Below are 21,392 nucleotides of genomic sequence, written 5' to 3' on the forward strand. Positions count from 1 at the left end.
TCAAGAAAAAGTCTGCCCATTGGCTGAGATACCCCACATACCCATAACCTGACCTTGGGTTGCCCTTCTCATGTCTAGTACCACCAAGTACCCAACCACCTAATGGTAGAAGAGAAAAGTGCAACAAGGCCAAACTTAGGGAGAAATCAATAGATCTCTATCAATCAACCAGGATAACTACTCCTGGCAAGTAAATTTGTGAGAAGCTCCCTGCCTTAACTGCAGGGTGCTACATCAGGAGCTCAGCAGGAGGTCCTGACTCTGTCCCCAAGTAGAAGGCCAGGGTACCAATGCCACAAAAATCTAGAATTGTGGCCGATTGTGTTGACACACTGAGGCACCCCAGCAAAAGCGGCACTTGTTCTTCTTTGGATACCTATAGCAAATTTCTAATTTCATGTGGATGACTTATCATTCTGGGCAATAACGCAGGGAGGCCTTGCTATACAATCTTTTTTTGTATAATGCAGTTTTTAACAAGTTTTATAGACCAAGACAATTGAGATTTTCAAGGAGCAAGGCAGCTATTAAATGGCATGGCATTTGATGTATGATGTGGCTAGTACTCCCTCTGAATTCCATTACTATTCTTGTATAGATAGACACCAGATATTCTATTGTTGCATTTGGGTGATAATTATTTTGGTGTGTTATCAATGCAAGAACTATTCTGAGATATCATAATTAATGCACAACACAATCCCAATTCACGCAGATCAAAAATTAGCACAGAAAGGAGCATTGGTTAGGGTTAATTGCCATCTTCATATGGTTCCTTTTAAAGAAATGTGAAGCAGTTTCTAGCGAATGCGACAAGGAGTACAAGTCCTGCTGCAGCATGTGTATACCCCAGCCACTGCCTTTACAGCTAAAGGGGATTGGTTGAGCAGTAGTAAAAACACGGCTCAACTGCATGGTTTTAGCAGTAGTAGTTTTATTATGTGTTTATTAATAAAAGATAAAAAGTTTTAACAGTTGTACGTATTTTTTTCCCAGGGGTTGGTACTGCTAGCACCTTGAAAGTTTAATTTACCCTTTTTTTTCTACTTATTGTGAACATCACCTTTGGACATTACAACACAAATTTATCAAAAATGTTAGCCCTACACCCCTCGTTCTTCTGTTTACAGTCTATAGCCCGATTCCCAGACCTAATTTTCAATTGTGTTTCAAAGTCTATAATTAATATTCTACAAAAGGTAAGCCATGACAGGTCATATCTGTTATTGTACCTATTCATCTGCATGGATTTGCATATGCATGAGAAATCAACAGATGTTTTTAACCATGTATCATCATGCAAATTGGGACTAGCAGATGCTCCTTTGTTCCAGTCCTAGTGGGTACCTTTTATAGGTTCTTTATTGGTGGCTTGTATGTACTATGAGTGACACCAAGCTGCCCTACCTTTTATCGATAGAGGTTTTCAGTAAGTGGTCCTCACTGTCTGATGTGCTCTGCAGGGGAGCATACAGCCAACTAGCTACTTGGTGTGCAGCATATGAAAAAGCAATGCATCTCAAAACTTGATATTAGCTACTGTAAAGTAGTTCCTTAACCACTTGGTCCTCTAGAAACCCAAGCAGAACCTTGTTCTGAAGGCCAGATCACATGTAACTCATTCACAAGCTCCACTCACAAGTAATAAAGATGCTAAAGAGTGCAAAAAGGAAAGCAGAAAAAAGGTCATGTATAATAATTAAGGCCCATGCTGACCAGGGTTGCCTCGTGTAAAATTAATTTTGAATGGTTACTGTGGGTTACCATACTTCGCACTTTAGGCTTTGCTCACTAATGTGGTTTTATCAGAGACGCACCTATGCTTCCAGGGGGAGAATGTGCTATAGAAAGGAGAAATAAAGTTATTTTACATAACTCAGAACAGAAAGTTCCAAAGGTGAAATATATCAAATGTGGACATAAATAGCAATACAAAAAAATGAGGAAGTTCTATTTCTTCCCTTTCCTATTGATTTATCGTGGTTGGAGTTCTATGGTAAAACCAGTTCTGGCAATAGGCTTAACTTGGTAGCCAATTTCTATTACACCTATATAATGCTTCTAAATACTCAACGTACCCGTCTGCGAAGCAGTGAGCGGCTGACACCACCCAGCAAGGCATTACAAGGGTGCCAGAGCAGAAATTTTCCCCAATGTATATAGCGGCCAGCCAGGGGTGAGATCCTGGAAGTGCTGAAAGACCACCCACAATTCGGCCTCGCAGAACGACCCGCTTCTCATGTCTTTTCCCGCACTTTGGTTTGGCAAATGTGGTGGCTGTAAATTCATCTTCCATGACAATTCTCCGTCCCTTATCAGCTGTAAAAATACAAACCAAGAACATTTCTGAGTGTTTACATTAAAACACATACTTCCTCCCATCTTGCCATGTTCTACTAAGACCACTCTTATGCCCCGTACACACGATCAGACTTTCCGACAACAAAACCGTTGATTTTCGTTCAAAGGTTGTTGGCTCCAACTTGTCTGGCATACACACGGTCACACAAATGTTGTCTGACAATTACGAACATAAGGATGTACTAAACGTACGTGATATCTCCATTACGAAAACTAGTTTTACAAGACCGAGCGCTTCCAGCTCGTACTTGATTCCGAGCATGTGTGGACTTTTGTGCGATGGACTTGTGAACACATGATCAGAAAGTCCGACAACAAAAATATGTTGGACGAAAATTTGAGAACCTGCTAGCCAACATTTGTTGGTTGAAAGTCCACCAACAAATGTTCGATGGAGCATACAAACGGTCGAACTGTCCACCAACAAGCTCACATCTAACATTTGTTGTCGGAAAATCCCATCGTGTGTATGGGGCATTAGAGTCTGGGTGATAGCTAGGAGCAGATTCCATAAACCCAGTAGATGGTCTCCATTTAACCCAAGGTGGGGCAACCTAAATCTTCTGCATCTTTGCTCCATCCCTGCCTCTCAGTTTTGGGCTAGATATGGGATTAAAACCCTGTGTGATATATTTGTAGCAGGTACACTTCTTTCTTTTGCAGAACTTAGGGCCACATTTAAATTGCCCAGGTAGATGATTTTTCGTTACTTTCAGTTGTACCATGTGGTGCGAGCTCAGTTTTTTGTTTCACTGTGCCTTGCTATGGACCCTATTGAGGAACTGCTGGCCCAAGATACATTGTCTAAATCCTTGTCTGCGATTTACTTTGATTTACTTAGTGTCGACTCTCCTAAGATGGAGTGTTTGTGGGTTCAGTGGAAGGCTGACTTACCTGACCTTGAAAGAGAAGCTTGGGAGGCATGTCTCGAGGACAGTACTAAATTACTAATTTCTTGGGATTAATTGATCCAAATTACATTTTTGCACAGGGTTTACTACATGTCTCAGAGACTACATAGAATATATCCCTGCTGTGCACCCGCTGTGGGGAAGATGTAGGTACATATTTTAATATGTTCTGGACCTGTCTGGGGGTCGTTCATTTCTGGGTAGAGGTGGTTGAACTCATGAATGTTCATCTCCATTATCAAATCGAATCCCCCCCCCCCCCCCCATAGCTTCCTGTGAAAAGACTATTAATTCAGCTCTTTCTATGTATAAATTGACATTGATTAATAGGAATTAGCCTAATGCCGCGTACACACGATTGGAATTCTCGTCGGAAAAAGCTCTGATGGTTTTCCTGTTGGAATTCCGACGGAATTTCGCTCAAACTGTCTTGCCTAGGCGCGGTCAAATCAAATTCCGACGGTCAAAAACACAGCGACATACAACACGTTCGACAGCACTATAAAAAGGGAAGTTTAATGCTTCCGAGCATGCGTTGGAATTTCGCGTGTCGGAATTGTATACACATGATCGAAAAATCCAATAGAAAGGTTTTCCGTCTTAAAAATTAAGAACGGGCTCTCAATCTAAAGACTGTCGGAAATGCCGACAGAAAAAGACCGATGGGCATACACACGGTCAGAAAATCTGGTCGGACTGTTTCCACCGTGTGTACGCGGCATTAGAAGTTTGATCGGGTGTGCCAGCCATGGACTGCATAGGAAGTTTTTCCCTCCTCATATACCCTATCTATCTGTTAGTTAGAGTGACTAATAAACTCTCTCACGGTAATTCTTTATGGTTTTTAGTGAATGGGCAAAGCTGCTGTTGGGTTTTTATATTACACCCTGTTTTTGTATGTGCCCTATTATGATGACTATGCTTCGCACTTATTGTCAATGTATGTCATATTACTTTGCTTATTTCCATCTTTGTGATTTTGTATCATGCCTATGTTTAAATACAGGAACATTCTGTTTTGTAAAACACATACTTCCTAGTATAGGGCTTGAAAAGTGCCCTGTATGCACAATATCTAGAGACTACGATAGATTACAATAGTGAAAGAATTAAACATATTAATAAAATCGCTAATTAGTAAATTTTCCCCAATGTTGTATTATCATAATCATATCTTCATATATTAATGAACTTTTTAAGGATGATAAAGACTGCCTATTCGTTTTTCTAAAATGTAGATTTTGTTTTCAGATTTATGATTTAATGATATTATTTGTTTATCTACTATTATTTTTTAAGCTTATTCCATAGTATTCAGGTTAATTAGATAAACAGCATGTTGCAGGGGCACTAAAAAAATTTATTCTGATTCATTGATTTATCTAATAGATGACCACCAATTATGGGGGAGATGTACTAAAACTGGAACGTGCAAAATTTGGTGCAGCTGCGCATGGTAACCAATCAGCGTGTAACTTCAGCTTGTTCAGTCAAACTTTGACAAAGAAACCTGGAAGCTGATTGGTTTCCATACAAAGCTGCACCAGATTTTGCACTTTACATTTTTAGTAAACCCCTATGCATCCATTGTGAGATGACACATGCCTTTTTAGCAGTTTATTCACCATCTTACTCATTCAACATTTTATGATCTGGTTATATTTATTACAGCTATTTATCCTCTACCATGTGCCCACTAATGTGTTGATTAATTGCCATGGCTCATGCAATTTCATGTGTTGTGTAAGTTACTGCATGTTGTACTTAAAGAGGGCTTAAACCCAAAAAACTAAATTTTTTTCTTTACTAGACTATTGTCGACTGTGTTGCCCTCCTTTCCTCACGTGCCTTAACGGTTGTAAAAAAAGAAAGTGGTACTAAAACTTTAGGTGAGTTTTGTTACTAGAAAAATATAGAACCTCTGCATGCAGGGTTATGCCGATTGAGACGGCCTTCTCAGGCAGCACTCATGGAGGCGCAATGGGGGGTAGCACTGAGGCCTGAGTCTGCATGCTCAGCTCTGTGTATGCTCAGCCCCAGAGCATCATTGGTTGTTATGGTGCAGACAGCCAATTGCACCATAACAACCAATGATGCTGTGTGGTCCAGACGCCTGCACCATAACAGTGATGCTGTGCAGCCTGGCCACTTGCGTCCTAGCAGCCAATGACACTGTATGGACAAACAGCCAATCTCCTGGCATGCAATGATGCTATGCAGCTTCCTAGCAACCAATGACCAGGGGGTGCCAAAAATGCCATCTGCCCCTGGCATGGCCCTGTTTGTATATGAAATATTAGATTATTACAAGAATATGAATCAAATATATAGAAATTGAATTTTAGAGTAGATTGTTACCCTAGAGAAGAAACAACAATGTGCATACTTACTACATACACGGACAGGGCATTGCTCCCAGGACAAATGGTTATCTTTCATCACGTAACACCATGGGGTTGCATCTCCATCAGGACTTCTACATTTTAAATACAACAAGAAACCATAAATTAAAAGACTTACCACCATACGTTTAGAGTTAAGACAGGTAAAATGCGCAATGTGTGCTAAAGGTGAACCTGACCACGCATGGAAGCTGGATCCTTTCCTCTGCTCCAAAGCAAGGAAGAGATGGGGTATGCTTGCAAGTTAGAGGATTTCCCTGTGTAACTGAGCTCCTCAGACTACCGAAGATGCTCCTTTCTGCTTCTAGAGGTTACAAAGTGGACTGAAAATGTCCAGCAATCTTAAAAATAATCAGCAAGCTTATCTCTGTCTCTTTGCTCTCTCTTCTTATCAGCATGCTCCTTGGACTGCAGTACACCTGACCGGCTTTGTCTGTTGCCTTTCCTTTTTCCTTTCTGAGATCTGCTGTACATATGGTTGCTCTTTTTTCTTCAAGCCAAACCTGAACACTTTAGTGGTGCACTGCAGAGTGGTTGTTTTTTTGTAGTATACACTATAGCAAGGGTCTCCAAAATTTCTGAACAAAGGACCAGTATATTGTCCTTGAGGCTTTAGGGGGGCCAGACTGTGGCCAGTGGGATTAGAAAACACAGGGGTGTCAGTGGGAGCAAACGCTGGAAGGAATAGTGCCCTATTGTTGGTATCAATGGAAGGAATGGTGCCCCATTGTTGGTATTCAAGATAGGAATGGTGCTCCATCACTGATGTCTGTGGGAGAAATGGTGCACCATTATGGGTATCAGTGGATGGCATAGTGCCCCAAGGGCCAGATAAAGTCAAGCAAAGGACCATATTTGGCCCGTGGACAGCAGTTTAGAGACAACTGCACTATACCGTAGGATTGTGCCCCACGGCGACCAGTGGGTGTGGTCAAATCGCATTAGTAGTGGGAGTGGCTTAAGGGGGCATGGTTAAACAGTGGACAGTGCCAGTAGAGCAGTGGACTTTGTCAGTACAGGAGTGCATGGTGTCAGTAGGGCAGAAGTTGACGTCAGTTGTTTTTTATTAATTTTTTTAATTATTTTTACAATATTTTCATTACTTTTTACAATTTGTTTTAGCTATTTTTTTAACAGCTCTTAGGGGGGCTTTGGTGAAATATCAAGAGGGCAAACAGACCCCTGATGTCTCACTTTTGAGACAGAGAAAGGGACTGAGGACAGAGATTCTACAGGACAGGCTAGGCAGTGGTGGCAGCATTTACTGGAACTATTGACCTCTGTTTTACTCCTGCAGCAGCTGAACGCAGGTGGGGGGGGGGGGGAGAAGCTGACAGTCTGCTGCTGCAAAAGTAAAATACAGCCGATTTGATTCTAGTAAATGCTGTGCCCCCCCCCCCCCCCATCCCCACCACCCTTCCTGTCCAGGTGTAACAGAGAGGTTGCAATAGCCCCCAGAAGTTACACCCATGGTCTGCTCTGAATAATGTGTCTGGGTTTCAGGCAGACTGAAAGCTGCACATATGATTCAAAACCTGAACTGTCCAGGTGAATCCTGAACTGGCGGGCAACCCTAGTTGTACTGGGAATGCAACAGGCTGATTCAGGTGCTTGCACTGCTGGCATTTTAAATAAAATGAATTGAATGATGTATTAATGATCATAGAGCTGCATCCATTTATGTTTTACATATCTGCCTGGAGTTCACCTTGTAGCAGTGGCAGCCCATCCATAGAAAGCTCTAATTGGCTTAAAAGGGGGGGGGGGGGTGCTCGGGGACTGAGCACTGCGCCCTGAGCAAACTCAGTTGTGTGACAATAGCAAATTAATATTTGCTATTGTCTTTGCAATTCTCCTCCAAGGCAATCAGGAAGCGGTCCCTGAGATTGGCTGAGAGAAGAACAGATTGTCTTGGCTGCCAAGGAGAAGATGCAGGGGAAGCCGGCGTGAAGCCATGGAGGAGGAGACGCAGGGTGAAGCCGAAGAGGAGGAAGCGCTGCCACAACCAAGATGGGGCAGGTGTGTGGGGGGGAGTGTGCTACCGACCTACTGGGTGCTCTGCTCCCAATATAGTATGGTAGAGGGAATTATGTAATTGGGTGTTGGGACGTTTTTTAGAGAAAACCTTACTTGTAATGTAATGGGTGGAGTAAGTGTGCAAATAAATGCCAAGGTGGGAGGGGCCTAGTGAGTTTGGCCATGGTAGCCAAAGAGCCCAGAGATATTTGGAGGTAGTCAGCTACTACTAATGGCTCTTAACAGGGCTGAAGCACCCGGTGGGGTAGTTCAATACCCAGAAGGACCAGCTGTAGCTGCCCCCCTTCTTATGGTTGACTGTACAGTGAGTGGAATGCAAAAGGCATTTTAGGCCAAGCCAGTGTCCTCTGACGTGATTACCAGTACACCTAGGAATAGGTGCAACATCTGGGAGCGTGCTCGGCTGGACGGAGCTATAGCAAGGGACAAGAGAGAGAGATTGGTATACTAATGAGGGTACTTTGTTTCTACACGGTGATGGAAGCTGAATGCTGTGGACTTATACAGGAAAAATGGTCCCAACACTGTGGTGCTCCCTAGGAGAGAGGAGATGCAAAATGGAAGATGGCTGAGAAGTTATGTGCTGGCGTTCAGCGTCCAGAATGTCTGCTCCTGTGTATGGCATACTATACCAAATTCTTTAGCATGTCTATGTGATGTTAGATGTCACGCCCATTTTTAAGAAGTTACAGTACAGTGTGGAAAATGCATTACTTGTTTGAACATTTCTTTATTCTTTAACAGTAGGGCCTAAGGCCAAGGATGTCGTGAGCGGTCCTAAGGACCGAAGTTTGGAACAATATGGCGAGGCTTTCATCTACCAGCAGGTGGATTGTTGTCCAATCCAAGAAGAAGCGGGGTAGGAGCTTGAGCAGTTTGGCAGGGGAAAAAAACAGGCAGTTGAGCTGTATTCTTACTTCCCACTCCGCTTCCTGCAAAGGCATCTGTATGGGGTTGAATAATTGCTGTGGCCACAATGCTTTGCAGTGTGGCATGGCAATAACTATACCCCCCATCAAATGAATTGGGCCCCACTGCAACTGCTTGCAATGAAGGTTGTGGAGCGGTAGTGGGCATTTTTACATCGCTTTTTCACCGCCTGTCTAACAACCTCTAAAAAGCGATCCACTGCAAATCACTCTTCAGAGGGCAACACTAATGTAAATAAGCCCTTAAAGTTTTGCAGATTTGTTCAGTGCCTCGATTTCTTACATCTTACTACCACCACCAGTAGTTAAATCCCAATGAACTTCAGTATCCTAATTTTTGACTGGAACTCGAAATAAGGTATGTGTGTAGAATTCTGAACTTTGGCACAGCTGCAGCATTTCCTGGCTAGCAGTACATTTTCACTGACATGTTCCCTATATTTGCTTATTGTTAGCTAAACATAAAATGATTCCATTGTTTCAGAAATCGTAAACAGACATTCGACATACGAGTGAATTTTCTGCCATTGGTACATTTAATTTCTGAGAGCTGCCAATCTTTAACGAAATGACAGATTTATCAAATGATCAATTATGGCCAGCACGACCATTATTCTATGCACCGCCAGCACGACCATTATTCTTACCAACATCAAAAAATTATTTTAGAAGAAAATAGCATTTTTGAAATTCAGAATTACCAACAGATCATTAAGAGGCGAAGTAAAACCTCAGCGTCTGATCTCACCTGCGTCATTAAATGACTTGAACGTCTTAAACTCGCACCGCTCTCCTACGCTGGGTCATAGGTTAGCCCTGTAAAGTTCAGTTGCAGTGCCTAAGATGGCAATTTAAAACATCTACCTGAATTAATGCTTGCATATAATTATAGGGCCCCTGTAGCCATGCAGTTAATATATATTGTACACGATGTGCATACAGCATGCTCACAGCTGACATCTGCATGTTGCATTGATTGCATAATGACGCCACCTTCTGGCCATGGCCGATACAGCAACATTTAATTTTATATTGCATATGGATTTAAACAACCTAAATGTAAGTTTCTCTAAGCCCTCGTTCACATTGGAGTGACTTGTCATGCGATACAAGTCGCAGCCTATTGCAGGAAATCGCTCTGTTCAAATCAGTGAGACGCCAACTTTGTGGTGCCGAAACGATTTTAAAAGGTTCTGTCTGCACTACTTTTGGCAATTTCAGGTACGACTTGCATAGACATCTGTGCATGAAGCTGGACAGATGACTTCCAAGTCGCACTGAAATGCGGCTTTTAACCACTTAAGCCCCGGACCATTTGGATGGCCAAAGACCAGACCACTTTTTGCGATTTGGCACTGCGCCGCTTTAACTGACAATTGCGCGGTCCTGCGACGTGGTTTCCAAACAAAATTTACGTCATTTTTTTCCCACAAATAGAGCTTTCTTTTGGTGGTATTTGATCACCTCTGCGGTTTTTATTTTTTGCGCTATAAACAAAAAAAGTGTAAATTTTGGGGAAAAAAACACATTCGTTTTAACTTTTTGCTATAATAAATATCCCCCAAAAATATCTATAAAATTTTTTTTCCTCCATTTAGACCAATACGTATTCTTCTACATATTTTTGGTTAAAAAAAAATGCAATAAGCGTATATTGATTTGGTTTGTGCAAAATTTATAACGTCTACAAAATAGAGGATAGATTTATGGCATTTTTATTAATAATTCTTTTTTACTAGTAATGGCGGTGGTCAGCGATTTTTATCGTGACTGCGACATTATGGCGGACGCATCAGACAATTTTGACACATTTTTGGGACCATTGGCATTAATACAGTGATCAATGCGATTAAAATTGCATTGATTACTGTAAAAATGTCACTGGCAATGAAAGGGTTAACACTAGGGGGGCAGGGGAGGGGTTCATATGTATCCTAGTTTGTGTTCTAACTGAAGGGGGATGGGACTGTGCAGGGAAACTAACAGATCGCTGTCCATACTCTGTATGAACAGACGATCTGTCAGTTCACTGCTTAGAGTGTTTACACACACAGCTGCCGGTTCTCCGTGTGCCCCGAGCGATTGCGGGAGCCCAGCGGCGATCGAGACCGCCCGGGCACTCGCAACGGCTCAGGGAGTGAGCTGGGGGGACGCGCCGCAAGCACACCCTAGTGGCTGTTTTTGCTACCGTCGAAGCATAAGGGCGATTTGCGCAGCCGAGCCATGCTGCTGCAGTACAACTGCGGCGGCTGGTCCGCATGCGGTTAAATCGTGCATTTTCAGATGAAGTCGCACAATTTCAAAGTCGCAGTCAACATAAACTTGGGCTTAAGGTTCTTGCAGACCCACAAATTTCACATAGTTGGAATGCACGTTATCGCTTGCGTTTTTTTTTTTTCTTTATTGCGTTCCTATGTGCCACGCATAGGCAGCCCATTCACTTGAATTCTGCTCTGCTCGGGTGTGAATGCAGCCAATGGGCATCATTTAACAAGTAATTAGTGCACTTACCTGCAATATGGATGGGATCCTAAACCTTTGCGGATATAATCATCCAGCGTGCCGATGTGGATCTCGTGATGAAGCAAGTCCGAATCCCACCGAAGGCAGCTGAAGCCCGAAAGGCTTTTCTTCATAATTCCTCTATATTCAGTGGCGTTATCATAATCATAGCAATTCTTCCTGGCATCTAAAAGGCAAAACCGGGCAACGGTCACAAATCTTTATCTTTTATTATAGTCCTGTGACTGCATGAAAGTGAGTTATATTTTAATTAAAAGGAGGAATTTGTGTTGGCTCTCTACTGCTTATAAATACCCAAATGAACAATTGACTGATGAAGTTATCTACCAGGAGCTCTGAGGTCAAATTAAGTTATTCCTCAGCTATATATCTATTATGGAATTATTGTACCACAGGGTGCTGTTAAACAGTGTAATATCTTCTGTGCAAAAGCTACGGCCTAAAAGATAGGCCTAAAATGTGTTTTTTGCAGGTCCGTGGAACATCCATTCCAGACCTAAGAGCATGGCATAGACAGGCTGAGCAGCAGTTAGAGAAGAACCAGGGGAGAGGACTATGGTCAACAAACATTTTATGCAACTTATACCATTTTTATTGCTTGCTATAAGTAGGGGCCTCTGAGACTGGTGCAGTGCAACCCTCAAAGTGGTATATCATGCTGGCATCTCCAAATGCCCAGTACTTACTCTCCTGGGCACTTCCACTCTCAGAATCATTGGTGAATGATAGGGTAAAGAATTTAGGCACCAGTCATTTTAGCCTTTTTTTTGTAGCTTTTCTTTTTCAATTAATTTTCATCAAAGATAGGTAAAATGTACAAATGAAAAGGCATGAAAAATCGAATTTTAAACTGCGGACATCAGGAGTCTATAACATTACAAAGTTACGGTTCTTTTACTGAAATATGCGTAGACAGTGTTTATCTCCCTCCCACCCCATTTGGGATTCACATTTGTAATCTCAGCAAAAAAAAAGTGCAATTTTCCCAAATAAACTATTTCACCTTTCTTATTTATCAACTTTGTATAGTTCAAATATGGTAGGAATCAACGCTCTCCATTCGTCATGGTAATGAATCATCAGTAAGTGATGTTATTTGCCTAATGTAAGAGATATCACCAGCCAGTATTGATGGTATCTAAAAACAAGCATGGTGAAGCAAATGGAAGTGAGATTTAGGTGAATATCGTAAAGTAAATAAAGAGAGGAAAATTCAAAGGAAAGAAGAAGATGCATAGTTGCCAACTGTCCCGAATTTCCCGGGACATTCCCGGGACTAGGACATTTGTCCCAAATTAGTTTTGTCCCGGGAAATGTCCCGGAAAATTCGGTTTGTCCCGGGAAATTGAATTTCCCGTTTTTTGCCGCCGGCCGCTAGAGGTCCGCGGCCGGCAGAGACAATGTCTCCGCCGGCCGCCATTTTTAAGAAGACCAGAAGCTGGTCTTCAATAGAAAACCTGTGGCGCCACAGTTCAAAGTCAGAGCGGCAACAATGGCTGCCACTTGGAGGCCAGGAGATGTAATGTCCTGTCAGGGGAATTTCGTGCAGTGAGTATGTCGGGGCCAGTCTGCGGATGTGGGGGCCAGTCTGCGGCTGTGGGGGCCAGTCTGCGGATGTGGGGGCCAGTCTGCGGATGTTGGGGCCAGTCTGTGGATGTGGGGGCCGGTCTGGAGATGTGGGGGGGGCCAGTCTGGATGTCAGAGGGGCACCAGATGTAAGGAGGGGCTCCGCTGATGGACACAGATGTGAGGAAGGTACCTCTGATGGGGCACCTGATGTAAGGACAGACTTCACTTGGGACACCTGATGGCATCTGGAGGCAGGCAACGTGGCTAGTGACGCGCTCATGGCTCCCACTGATTCTGCATTATGGTGAGTTGAATGATTTCATTTCATATTACAATGTAATAATAGAAATAATGCGCTTCAATCATCCTGACACCATAACAATCATGGCGCCGGGATGATTGAAGCACCAACACCAGGTATTTGGAGCATCTTTATCTGCTGATTGTCAAACTCTGGCAAACACATATTACTATTGTGGTGTAGGATCGGGGGGCTGCTGTCTCTCCCTTCCCTTTCCCCCCCCCCCCCCCGCATTCATCTCAGACTCTAACCACACCCATTTGAGGCACGCCCCGTGTAAGCCACGCCCACTAATTTACGTAAACCACGCCCATATTTTGCAGCGGCGCGTCACAGTTTCACCTTTTTATATGCCACACCTATAACTGCATGCCCCGCCCCCTAATTATAATACAACTCCGCCTACTGCCAAAAAAGTGTCCCGAATTTTTTTTTACAATGTTGGCAACTATGGAAGATGCCAAGGGACAAGTTCTCTATGGCATCATCAAGGCAGAGGCAAGCAACTGTATGTAACTTTATTGTTGAATAAACTTCGGGAGAGTGGGATTTGTACACAGCGGGGATGCAACTAGAAATCATAGGTCCACATGGCAAAAGTTGCAATGGTCCCCCGAACAGCATGTGTCATAATTAGTATTCCTAAACCAAGAGGTAAAACAAAAAGGCAATGGTCAGTAAGAGGAAGAAATTCCCTGTGTCAGTGGTGTAGGAGAAAAAAAAAAACGGTCAGTCAATAGGAGGTAAAAAAAATGCCCTTGTGTTAGTTCCAAGTTGGAAGGAAAAAAAGACCCTGGCATCAGTAGTACGTAACAGGCATGCTGTCCCTAAATGAAGTGAAAACCCCATAGACTATAATGTAAAAGTATTTATTATGCAATTATTTCTTTTGGCCACAAGGTGGGAGTATGGCGATGTAGCCTTTTCCCCCTAGCGCTCAATGCTGGGACAGTTGCATCATTTCCTGCCAGCAGAGGGGATCACTTCTTTCAACAAGCAAAGTATTCTGGGACATGTAGTCCCAAAGCCAGAACATACTGCAATCTTCAGCACTGACTGGACTACACTTACCAGAAAGCTGATAACCGAGGTGGACATTGGGAAAGGAGATAAATTCCACTGCTAAGGGTGGGCTTACTCTCTTGAACACAGGATCTAGAGCTACAGGAGTAAGCGGCTAAGTCCCTATGGTCAGTGTAAGTGGGTGTCGTGGCCTGGACGCTCCGGAGAACTTTTCTGTGAGTGAGCATTCTCCCTGGAGCCAGATCTGCAGCTGCTGGCCTTCCATTGGCAGAGTAGCTATCGGTGGCCACTATTAAAGCTGACACTGTGCACACACAAAAATAGACACTGCATGCAGACATCTTTATCTCACCTTCCCCCATCAGAGTCTTCACAGGAGACATTTTGCATAAGTTGTCCCTTGTTACTGGACATTGTTGCACAGAGATCTTGTTGGGCCCTTGTTGAGCTATCTGAAGACGCCGGATACCTACACTGCAAGGACTCCCTATTAGCACACATTAAGGGGGAACTCTTACTTAAAAGTTTGAAGTTGCATTCTTTGCATAATGTTGTTTATTAAACCATGTGTTTATATTCTGGACCCGTGGTCTCAAGACTTTTAGGGGGTAAACTAAATAAACGAAATTTGCTTAGCAAACTAACTAGGAAAGTGAGACACAGGATTTGACCCAGTCTGTGTTTGATTGGTTCTTTTGGCTTACCAATATTGCAGTATTTGCCAACAAATCCTCCTCTGCATCCACACACAGATCTCCCGGTTGCAATCATCAAACGACAAGCTGCTCTATTCTGGCATGGGTTCATTAGGCAGGCTGAGAAAGGAGGAAGGTCACTGTTAGCTTAAATTTAGTCCAGATTGCAGCAAACAGGAATAATCTCAGAATTCACATTTCTGAAGAAAACTTTTGAGGGAACTTCTAAATTTTGGTGTAAATTATGGATAGTTAAGGGTGCCACAAAACAAATCTTGAGCTGAACACAGAAGAAAAGGTCTTTAAAAAAGGGATTTTGAACCATAAGGCATTATGGAAAAACAGTGAAATATAGTAAGAATAGTGCTTTTTTTTTTCAAGAAGTGTAACAAAAGTAAATAAAGACCACATTGGATTTAACCAGTTTAAAAATAAGCACTTTCCATTTCCATATTGTCTTCCTTATTGACTGTCAACAATTGCTAATACAGATCACCCTTCTAGCCTAGTACATGCTACCAGAGGCGGCTTGTCAATCCGTCTGGCCCCTTTCAGGACGTCGGATGCATGGATTCCAGTGGGAGGGGGTATTTTTAAACACCTGATCAGAGCCAGAGTCTCTAATAGGCTTCAAAATAGGGTGGGCTCGGGGCGCAGAGAATGTGAACGGAGCCCACGCAGGTGTGTTACAATAGCAAATTAATATTGGCTATTAAAACACTGTTCCTCCTCCCAGCCAACCAGGAAGTGGGTCGTGAGACCCATCGCCCAATTGGCTGAAAGGACAGGCAATCCTATTGGATGCCTAGGAGGAGGGGGGAGACGCGCGGCTGCCGAGATGGAGGAATGGAGGAGATGCCTGATCCCGCTGATGATGCCTGATCCCACTGCAGATGCCCAATGCCCACTGTCAATGCCCGCTGCAAATGCCCATCACCTGCCACCTAGATGGGGTAAGACATCAAAATCTATGATAAAGTTGGATGCTGCTTATTGGGGTTTTGCTGCAGGTGTCGGTACCCCCCCTACCCATCACCTCCGGTGTTGGCTGCTCCTTAGTGTGACTCCTTGTATGTCACATAGGGCTGGAGGTGTTCTCCTTTGGAATGCGCAAGGCACAAACACATGGGATCGTGTGATCAATTTTAGAGGAACTCTGGTCAGCAGATTGTTTATCCACACTCCTCATTGTTAACTATATGTAAATTCAGCTTTTTCTTGATAATACAAGGAAAAAACTGTTTTTGTATACTCTATGGAATGTCAACAAGTGTAAACAATGCATATATATATTTTTTGACAGCAAATCAATCCCCTGAGGAAGACTTTGACCCTGCAGGTCGAAACGCGTTCGTAATTTGCATACCAGAGACATTTTGATATAACACTGTGTACTATATTGTATGTTTGTACATTTTTGTAGAATTTTGAATGGTGTTACACACCCCCTGCAAACCCCCACCCCCCCCCCCCCCCCCCCACCAGAGCTCATATTTTAAACGCCTATTTGTCCATGTTACATTACCATTTTCCAATAAAGAAATCTTTTCCAACAATTGTATTTTTGCTGCAAAAAAAACCCATTGGAGGAGACTTTCCCATATAGTAACTCATGTGTCATGTGTCTCTCCCATGCTCTATTTTTTGTATTATTTTTTTAATGGTTGAACTGGTTGAACTGGATGGACTTGTGTCTTTTTTTAACCAATGTTAAAGCTAACTAGGACCAACATGTTGTATAATATATTATATGCAGTTCTCCTTAACCACTACAATTATACATTAATGATAAATGTACGGTAACCAAATTATAAAATATTCATGCTGCACAATTAAATTTTAATATGCCATATTTTTAATACCAACATTTCACAGAGAGGTCAGCACTGGAGGGTGGAAATCAAGCAGTGTTATAATTTGAGGGGATGGTAATTAAAAACAACTGGGGCAAGATTAAAAGCATCAAGTGAACGTGTGCGGTTATGCCTGCAGGGCGAAGTGACAGGTACATTTAAAGTGTGTGAATAGGCAAAACATTTCTTTATGATTTTGGAGAAAGATGGAAGGGTTTAAACCCATGACACTGTTATTCTTATTTTGTTTCATTGGCCAAACGTTACGGCCACTCTCGTAAATTGCATTCTAGCATAATAAATAAATAAAGGCAGCTTATTTTTTTCCCTGTTGGGGATTGTTCTGTGCCAGAGGTGAAGGAAGGGAAAATCTCTACAAAGTAAGCAGAATATCTGTCCTTCCATGAAGACTTCCCCACCTCTTGTTCCAATCCACTTAGGGGAGGCAAAGACAACAATAAAAACTTGACACAGGTTCTAATCCTTCCCTATGTTATCCAAATATAAAATGAAAAAAAGAAAAAAAAAGGTTTTGGCTATACATACACTTTAAATTTAGGCCTCATGCACACGAGACGCAGTTAAACGCGCGTTCAGATGCAGTTGGACAGTTTTTTCAACTGCACCTGAACTCATTCAATGTTATCCTATGTGTCCATGCACACAGTCTCGTTTTTTTCCGTTTATATGCAGTTGCGTTTAATCTCGTTTTTCCAGAAACAAAAAAATGCGTTCAGAAACAAAAATGTCTGCGTTTCAGACGCAAAACGCGGCTAAACGCGGCTAAACGCGGCACCCGCGTTTAGCCGCGTTTGCGTTTATATGCGTTTTTAAAGGTGACCTTTTTTTTTACATTAAAAATCTCAAAAATGATTGCAAATGATGAAAAACCATTAGAAAAATATTTTAAACAATTGCAATTGCAAGTGGACAATCCACAACTTGTGGCAAGTGACGTGGCAAGTGGACAATCCACAACTTGTGGCAAGTGACATGGCAGGTGGCAAGTGATGTGGCAAGTGGACAATCCACAACTTGTGGCAAGTGACGTGGCAGGTGAAGTGGCAAGTGACGTGGAAAGTGGACAATCCACAACTTGTGGCAGGTGACGTGGCAAGTGACCTGGCAGGTGACGCGGCAAGTGACTTGGCAGGTGACGTGGCAAGTGGAAAATCAACAACTTGTGGCAGGTGACTGGCATGTGACGTGGCAAGTGGACAATCCATAACTTGTGGCAGGTGACGTGGCAAGTGACGTGGCAAGTGGACAATCCACTTGTGGCAGGGGACGTGGAAAGTGACGTGGCAAGTGGACAATCCACTTGTGGCAGATGATGTGGCAAGTGACGTGGCGAGTGGACAATCCACAGCTTGTGTCAGGTGACGTGGCAAGTGACCTGGCAGGTGACGCGGCAAGTGACTTGGCAGGTGACATGGCAAGTGGAAAATCAACAACTTGTGGCAGGTGACTGGCATGTGACGTGGCAAGTGGACAATCCATAACTTGTGGCAGGTGACGTGGCAAGTGACGTGGCAAGTGGACAATCCACTTGTGGCAGGGGACGTGGCAAGTGACGTGGCAAGTGGACAATCCACTTGTGGCAGGTGATGTGGCAAGTGACGTGGCGAGTGGACAATCCACAACTTGTGTCAGGTGACGTGGCAAGTGGACAATCCACAACTTGTGGCAGGTGATGGGGCAAGTGATGTGGCAAGTGGACAATTCACTTGTGGCAGGGGATGTGGCAAGTGACGTGGCAAGTGGACAATCCACAACTTGTGTCAGGTGACGTGGCAAGTGGACAATCCACAACTTGTGGCAGGTGATGTGGCAAGTGATGTGGCAAGTGGACAATCCACTTGTGGCAGGTGACGTGGCAGGGGATGTGGCAAGGGACGTGGCAAGTGGACAATCCACAACTTGTGGCAGGTGATGTGGCTGGTGACGTGGCAAGTGGACAATCCACATCTTGTGGCAGGTGACGTGGCAGGTGACGTGGAAAGTGGTGTGGCAAGTGGACAATCCACAACTTGTGGCAGGTGATGTGGCTGGTGACGTGGTAAGTGGACAATCCACAACTTGTGGCAGATGGCATGGCAGGTGACGTGGAAAGTGGACAATCCACATCTTGTGGCAAGTGACGTGGCAGGTGATGTGGCAAGTGACGTGGCAAGTGGACAATCCACAACTTGTGGCAGGTGACGTGGCAGGTGATGTGGCAAGTGATGTGGCAGGTGATGTGACAAGTGGACAATCCACATCTTGTGGCAAGTGACGTGGCAGCTGACGTGGCAAGTGACGTGGCAGGTGACGTGGCAAGTGACATGGCAAGTGGACAATCCACATCTCGTGGCAAGTGACGTGGCAGGTGATGTGGCAAGTCACGTGGCAAGTGGACAATCCACAACTTGTGGCAGGTGATGTGGCTGGTGACGTGGCAAGTGGACAATCCACAGCTGGTGGCAGGTGGCATGGCAGATGACGTGGAAAGTGGACAATCCACATCTCGTGGCAAGTGACGTGGCAGGTGATGTGGCAAGTGACGTGGCAAGTGGACAATCCACATCTTGTGGCAGGTGACGTGGCAGGTGACGTGGAAAGTGGTGTGGCAAGTGGACAATCCACAACTTGTGGCAGGTGATGTGGCTGGTGACGTGGTAAGTGGACAATCCACAACTTGTGGCAGATGGCATGGCAGGTGACGTGGAAAGTGGACAATCCACATCTTGTGGCAAGTGACGTGGCAGGTGATGTGGCAAGTGACGTGGCAAGTGGACAATCCACAACTTGTGGCAGGTGACGTGGCAGGTGATGTGGCAAGTGATGTGGCAGGTGATGTGACAAGTGGACAATCCACATCTTGTGGCAAGTGACGTGGCAGCTGACGTGGCAAGTGACGTGGCAGGTGACGTGGCAAGTGACATGGCAAGTGGACAATCCACATCTCGTGGCAAGTGACGTGGCAGGTGATGTGGCAAGTCACGTGGCAAGTGGACAATCCACAACTTGTGGCAGGTGATGTGGCTGGTGACGTGGCAAGTGGACAATCCACAGCTGGTGGCAGGTGGCATGGCAGATGACGTGGAAAGTGGACAATCCACATCTCGTGGCAAGTGACGTGGCAGGTGATGTGGCAAGTGACGTGGCAAGTGGACAATCCACAATTTGTGGCAGGTGACGTGGCAAGTGACGTGGCAAGTGGACAATCCACAACTTGTGGCAGGTGCCGTGGCAAGTGACACGGCAAATGCAAGTGTACAACTGCTCTCTATGCTGCTGCTGCTCACTCTGATCAAAATAGCAGAAATAGTTAAAAAAAATGCTTTGAGAGCTTGGGGAGGGTCTACATGATGTTATCTTTATAAACGCGTTTAAACGCAAACGCGTCTAAACGCGTCTAAACGCGGCATGCAAACGCGGCAAAACGCGCGTTTCTAAACGCGCGTTTCAGCTTTTTTTTAACAGAGGTTTCATCTGCGTCTCGTGTGCATGAGGCCTTACAATGTCCCAAGCTGCTTATACTCTCTTCCTTCTTCTCAACTGAAGCAGGGGTGTGATAAGGTTCGTATAAGCTGGGGAGCAGAGGATGGGCGGCCAATTAGGTAAACTTATGCCGCGTACACACGATCAGACTATCCGACAGACCAGAGTCCGCTTGACAATCCTCCCGTGTGTAGGCTCCAGCGGACTTTTTCTTTCCAAAAGTCCGGCAGACTTAGAAATAAGTTTTGACTCAAAATTGTCCGTCGGACTCGGCAGTCCGGCGGACAATCCGGCCGTCTGTGTGCTAGTCCACTGGACTTTTGAAATGAACGGACTTGCCCACACACGGGGAAAAGTCAGTTCATTTTGAATGCGGCTCCATGTAGACGGGAATAGCGAAAGGAGGTCAATGATGCCACCTCCATCGGCGAGATTGACACCTCGCTGGCCCCGTCACCTGGTATGGACTTAAAGGGGAAGCCCTACGCTAAAAAAAACGGCATGGGGGTCCCCCCCAAGTCCATATCAGACCCTTATCTGAGCACGCAGCCTAGCCAGTCAGGAAAGGTGGTGGGGATGAACGAGCACCCCCCCTCCTGAGCTGCGCCAGGCTATGTGCCCTCAACATGGGGGGGCGCTGCGGCCCCCAACCCCAAAGCACCTTGTTCCCATGTTGATGAGGACAAGGGCCTTTTCCTGACAAGCCTGGCCGTTGGTTGTCAGGGTCTGCGGGCGGGGGGCTTATCGGAATCCGGGAGCCCCCTTTAATAAGGGGGCCCTCAGCTACCGCCCCCCCACCCTATGTGAATGAGTATTGGGGTACCATGTACCCCTACCCATTCACCTGGTGAAAAAAGTGTAAAGAAAAGTACACAACACATTTTTAAAATAATTTATTGCACAGCTTCGGTGGTCTTCCGTCTTGGGGGGTATTCTCGCCGGACTCCTCTGCTATCTTCTGCTAGTTTTTTTACTAGCGGAGGAGCCCGGCTTTCTTCTTCATCGCCGCCTCCGCTGTCCGGGGGTTTTCTTAAGACTTCGGGGATCTTGTCCCCCTCTTCGGTTCTTCTTGCCGGGCCTCCGCTTTCTTCTTCCAGCTCTTTTACTAGCAGTGGCCCGGTCTTCTGTCGCCGTTGTCACCGCCTTCTCTTCTTCTCTTCTTCTTCCTTGAGATGTTGACTCAACGCTCTCTCTGGCCGCAATGACAGGGACGGGTTGTGCGGCGATTTATATAGGGACAATGGGCGGGGTCACCGGGTGATGTCACATGTTGACCCCACCCCCTTATGATGTCACAGTTCCGAA

At 44.6% G+C, this 21,392-nt stretch overlaps 1 protein-coding gene across 1 annotated transcript in view; it reads right to left on the reverse strand.

The window, feature by feature from the left end:
• Positions 1–21,392, reverse strand: part of HGFAC (HGF activator) — a 118,881-nt gene that overhangs the window by 28,504 nt on the left and 68,985 nt on the right. Inside the window, exons 7-10 of the mRNA XM_077477867.1 lie at positions 14,761–14,871; positions 11,152–11,329; positions 5,663–5,748; positions 2,079–2,319 (exon numbers count right to left, since the gene is read on the reverse strand). Of these exons, the coding sequence (XP_077333993.1) occupies positions 2,079–2,319; positions 5,663–5,748; positions 11,152–11,329; positions 14,761–14,871 (616 nt within the window). The remainder of the gene's footprint in view (positions 1–2,078; positions 2,320–5,662; positions 5,749–11,151; positions 11,330–14,760; positions 14,872–21,392) is intronic.

The sequence above is a fragment of the Lithobates pipiens genome, unplaced genomic scaffold, assembly GCF_037356315.1.
Source record: "Lithobates pipiens isolate NorthernLeopardFrog02 unplaced genomic scaffold, aLitPip1_a1.2 Scaffold_13, whole genome shotgun sequence".
Classification (NCBI taxonomy): Eukaryota; Metazoa; Chordata; class Amphibia; order Anura; family Ranidae; genus Lithobates; species Lithobates pipiens.